The 5044-nt window shown below is 34.6% G+C and overlaps 1 protein-coding gene across 2 annotated transcripts in view; it reads left to right on the forward strand.

The window, feature by feature from the left end:
* trim25 (tripartite motif containing 25) overlaps positions 1 to 5044 on the forward strand; it is a 22900-nt gene that overhangs the window by 2684 nt on the left and 15172 nt on the right. Inside the window, exons 2-6 of one of the 2 annotated variants that reach the window (XM_016461805.1) lie at positions 1278 to 1373; positions 1520 to 1753; positions 1956 to 2124; positions 2231 to 2257; positions 3945 to 4013. In XM_016461805.1, coding sequence (XP_016317291.1) covers positions 1278 to 1373; positions 1520 to 1753; positions 1956 to 2124; positions 2231 to 2257; positions 3945 to 4013 — 595 coding nt within the window. The remainder of the gene's footprint in view (positions 1 to 1277; positions 1374 to 1519; positions 1754 to 1955; positions 2125 to 2230; positions 2258 to 3944; positions 4014 to 5044) is intronic. The other variant, XM_016461806.1, reaches the window with a different exon arrangement.

A 5044-nucleotide genomic window follows, 5' to 3' on the forward strand; every position in this document is an offset into this window, starting at 1 on the left:
TTGTGTACTATATGCTGCATGTATGTATAAATACATTGTAGGTGATTTGAGCTCTTTCAATAAAACAACCACATAGTTAAATACATTTATTTAATTAAGATATTCAGTTTACTTACATATTGTATGTGTGAAAATGTGAATGTGTATCATGTGTATGTGTACGTATTGAATGTGTATCATGTGTATGTGCTGTACATGTGGAAGAATTGACAATAAAGCAGACTTGACTTGACTTGACTTGATATTTATAACAGATATAATAATCCTTTAAAAGTTAAAAATAATCTTAACCTATACTTAATTTATTTGCCAACATAAACTACACATGTAAAAGGATCACGGTTTTAGTGTTTTTTATGGAATAATGCACATATTTAATCAAATTTATTGTGGATTTTGCACTTTTGAGACACTCCCTAACTTGACGTGCGCAAGCGGAGATCGTTGTGAGGACCTTTTCACTTCAGAGGTTTAAAACAATTACATCATCAAATAATATTATTATTAATTTTGATATTATGTTTTTAAATGTGATCTGAAGGAGATACAGCATGATCCATGACTACTATGCGGTTACATATAAATTAATGCTGAAGTAAAGATCGAATGTCTAACGAATGTCCAACATAAAACCAACTTTACCGCACTCCAATACTAGGGGGTAATAATCAGAATTGGGCACAACACCGGTGTACCCTGATATCAGCATTCTGTAAGGTCATGTCACTGATCATGTCACATTTCAAGTCAAGTCACAGTTATTTGTATAGACTTTTATACAATACAGATTTTTAAATTAGCTTCACCAAAACAAACAGTGTCGCAAAATTAAATTCTAAAATGACTTAAATTTCAGCTGAAGAGCAGCTCTACAGAAGACAGTTTTCATTATTCAGCTTAATTTAGGTCAGTGTTGATTCCGTTTAGTTCAGTAATATTGTCAGTGTTGCAGTCCACCAAATTATAAAACAAATCGAATTCCGTTAGTAGATAGTATCATGAATAAAAAAGTAAATGAGTTCAATGTTGATTCAGTTTAGTTCAATGACAGAGGATGTTGCAAATGTAATCAAATATATATATCTTAGACATACTGACTTAAACTGACCCTAAGCAAAATAACATAAGCATAGTGTCCAATAATTATAATATTTGCTTGTTTGTTTTTAAGGGTTTGTATTATTTGATATGTAAACATTTAGTAGGATTGTGTGGTCTTAAACATATGGCAATGAAGGGATTCCCTAAAATTGTTGTTATTCTTCAAACTTTTTTAGACCGACCTGACTGACAAGCTCAACATCCTTGAGGTCAAAACTGACAAAAATCAGCAGGTTATCACACAGATGAAGGAGCAACAAATCAAATTAAAGGTTTGGAAATGTTTATTTTTCTTTTGGAATCTTTAGCAGAATCAGATGAAGGTACTGTAAGAGATGACAAGATGTGCATATACAGTTTTAACTATCACGTATGTCAGCATGTAGAGCTTTCATTTCCTTTGGTTTTGCTTTCCCAGGACCTAGCTGCAACCCGCAAACGTGTTCTTGAGTCTGAATACAGGCAGCTTAGAGAAATGATTGACCGAGATGAGAAAGAAGCCATGCTTGCTATCGATAAGGAACAGGAGAAAGGTCAGAGCAAACTGGTCTCCTTGATAAAGAAATTTAATGAGAACATCGAGAAGATGAGTAGGACCAAATCTGAGATCAACATTCTGCTGGACCAGTCGCAGTCACTAGAATTCTTAAAGGTGATGCAGAGTATGATTATGTGACCAAATGTTGAAATACATTTTTCATTTTTAGTACTGTTATTTGTGCCTTAGATGTATATATGATTAAATATTGTGTGTGAAGCCCAGTGCTGGTCTAGGATCTCTTACAAAAAGTAAGTCAATTCAAGATACGTAGATTGTATGTTTGTATTCTTGACTTTACCAATCTCTGTCACAGGCCTCTGTGGATTTGCCCTCTGTGGTAAATGTTGAGCCCTATAACCCTCGTATGAATGTGGAAAGTAAAGAGGTGATAGCTTATCATTCCTCTGCAGTTGCACTGAAGGAGTGGGTCACCAAATTAATGGAGCAGCCATTAGAAAACAGAATCTCTGTACTTAAACCAGGTGTGTAAGTGCAGAGCTTGTTTGCATGTTTTGATGTTTGTGTACAGCAACACCACACATAGTCATAGTCCGTGCTAAGAGTTCTGATATTCATATGTTTTTACAGAGTTTGAGAAATCTGTTCTTGGCGCAGGTGAGATTGTGTTTTGAAATAATTGGTGGGGAAATCTGGGACATACTAATCATATAAAGCATTTTATACAAGTGATTTTGTTGCCAGTTATATGTTGTTGAGATTATTCTAGGGCTGGGTGATATGGCAAAAAATAAAATCTTGATTTTGTTTTCTTCAGAACATTTGACCAATTCTCGATTTTTATTTGTATTTATTTATTTATTTACATTTAAGTCATCTTAAAAATGTAACTACATTTAACTAACATTTAAGTCACCTTAAAAAAATGTAACATGATTCAAGTAACATTCTCTATATTAACCATCTAATTAAAGAAAGCTCTATTCCAAGTGTACCCCACATTAAGGCCCCGATCAGACAGAATGCATTTTTGGAAGTGAGAGGTGCCTTTTTTAAAATTGTTTTCTATTGGCAGTGAGCGTTTTGTGTGCTGTTTATGCGCCCCGGGGGCCTCGCATTTTAGCCACCTGCTGTGCCTTGAGTTTTGTAGGAGCGCTCTGAACGCCCAACGTCATTTGCATTTTTTTCCATTGTCCAATCGAATTAATAGAGATCGTTGTGGTGATGGGAGTTTACATTAGCTTAGAATGTCCAGAGACTGCAATGATGGAGGAGAAACTTGTGGTGACTGTCGCAGGTTATCCGGAGCTGACTTCATGAATCACAGCTCCCACTATATTTAAAGTTTCTGCTAATATGGCAGTTTACTGCAAATCAAAGATTCTAGTGCGCTCGCGCTATAATCCTTGTTTAGACTGACAGGACAGCTGATTCAGTGGTTGGCTAGCAACATAAAAAAACTGCAGCGCACTGCACAGTCCGTTGCCCCATGCATTTTCAAACCTGAAAAACGCATTTTCTCTGATCGGGGCCTAAGTTGTCAACATGATATAAATGTAAAACAAATCACTTGTTAGATATATTTTTTACAGTAGAGATGCATGAAATATGAAGGCACTTATTGCACAAGCTTGTCTTAAACATGTATGTTAAGAAATAACACAAGAAATGCTAAAAAAAAATTCAAAATTCAAGGCAATTCAAAATCACTAAAAGTGTAAGACCAGTAGACTATTGTCTCGGTAGACTATTTCATGCAAACATGAAATATCAGACATAGTTCTTTACAGGTTTTTGCATTCCACTGCTCATTTTTTTTCTATATAAACATGCGCTTGATGGACACATTTGACCATTGCACTCGTATCTCTTGCAGCGCCTTGTGCATGAAACGGCATTCTAAAAACACAGTGCTCAAGTTATAAGAAGTTCAGCTCCCATCTCCTTGCATTTTTTCCTATTCCACTGCCCCTGTCATATCTTTTTCAATGCAAAAGCACAATCTGTGTGAATAGCACCTAGAAATATGTTCTGCTTACGGTCCTTCATAGAGTGCATCACACGTGAGCAATTAATCTCGTGCACCTTCATGCGGTCGGATCATTGTTTTCTCTTTAACTGTTATCATTAGCATATTGTCAACGTGTCTAATTCTAACATTTGGTAATATTTCTATTTACAGTCGTGATTCCTTGATTTATAAAAAATAAAATTGTGGCAAAACAATTTTATCAATTAAATTCAAATTAATTGATAAAATCAAAAAAATCGCCCAGCCATAGGGCCTTATTATTCTTAATAAAACTGCTGCCAGAAGATTTGAACCACTTCTCTAATCCTCTAGGTCTAGGAAACCAATTCCCAGGAATCCCAAGTGAGATTCCTGCCCTCCTGCCAAATCCAAGAGACATGTGTAAGTAGTAACTCCCATGCAACTGAATGGGCTTTTGTTGCCTCTTGATGTAGTATAACCTAAACCCATCCATTCATCACTATATTTTCTCATTCATTTTTAAATCATTTTTCTCCCAATGTTTCGGGGTAATTACATGAAATCGGTGCCTTTTCCAGTTGGAAAAATTAAAAGATAAAATAAGTTTAATTAACATTTTTTTTTAAATATCCATGAAATGAAGACACCTTAAAATGACAGGAAATTGTATTGTGCCATCTTAAGCTAAGCAATTTATTATTTTACGACTATTTTTCTACCTCATGTTTTGGTATTTTTGTCAACCCTGTTACAGACACAAGCGTTACTATATACTATAGTCAGTGTTGGGGAGTAACTAGTTACATGTAATTTACGTAATTACGTAATTTAATTACAAAATAAAAGTAATTGTAATCAGTTACAGTTACTGAGAAAAAATATGTAATTAAATTACAGTTACTTATGAAAATGTTAAGGATTACAAAGGGGGTTACATCTGCTTTTTTCACACACACTCCCACATACAGATTTAATTGATTTCGTTCATAAATTGCAGTGACTACTCTAAAATACGAAACAACAATGTTTCAGGAGTTTAGAACAAGCTTATTCGATAACTCTTTTATTTCCTATATGGGTTTATATATAGCTATGCTTCATTTTTTAAAGATTAACAGTTTTTTTCCAAGGCATTGTTAGATTCCAGTGTTTACTGTCATAGCTATGTAAAGATTTGATTTCAAAAACGGTATCATAACTAATAAAATATTTATTGTTATGATTTTAAATATGTATTTAACCTCAGAATGATCTCAAAGTAAGTCTGATTTTGTGGTGGCTGTGCTTCAAAGGGGACATTGATCTTCCACAAGTTGGTATGATTCTTTAGGGTCTTCATGTACGGTCTGCCACATACTTTGGTTAAAATTCCTCAGTGGTCGTGTAAAACAACACCCTTTTTACCTTGCTCTGTTCACAGTGACTCATTTTGGGGCATGTCCCTTTAAATG

Source organism: Sinocyclocheilus anshuiensis, unplaced genomic scaffold, assembly GCF_001515605.1.
Source record: "Sinocyclocheilus anshuiensis isolate Anshui unplaced genomic scaffold, SAMN03320099.WGS_v1.1 scaffold612, whole genome shotgun sequence".
Lineage (NCBI taxonomy): Eukaryota > Metazoa > Chordata > Actinopteri > Cypriniformes > Cyprinidae > Sinocyclocheilus > Sinocyclocheilus anshuiensis.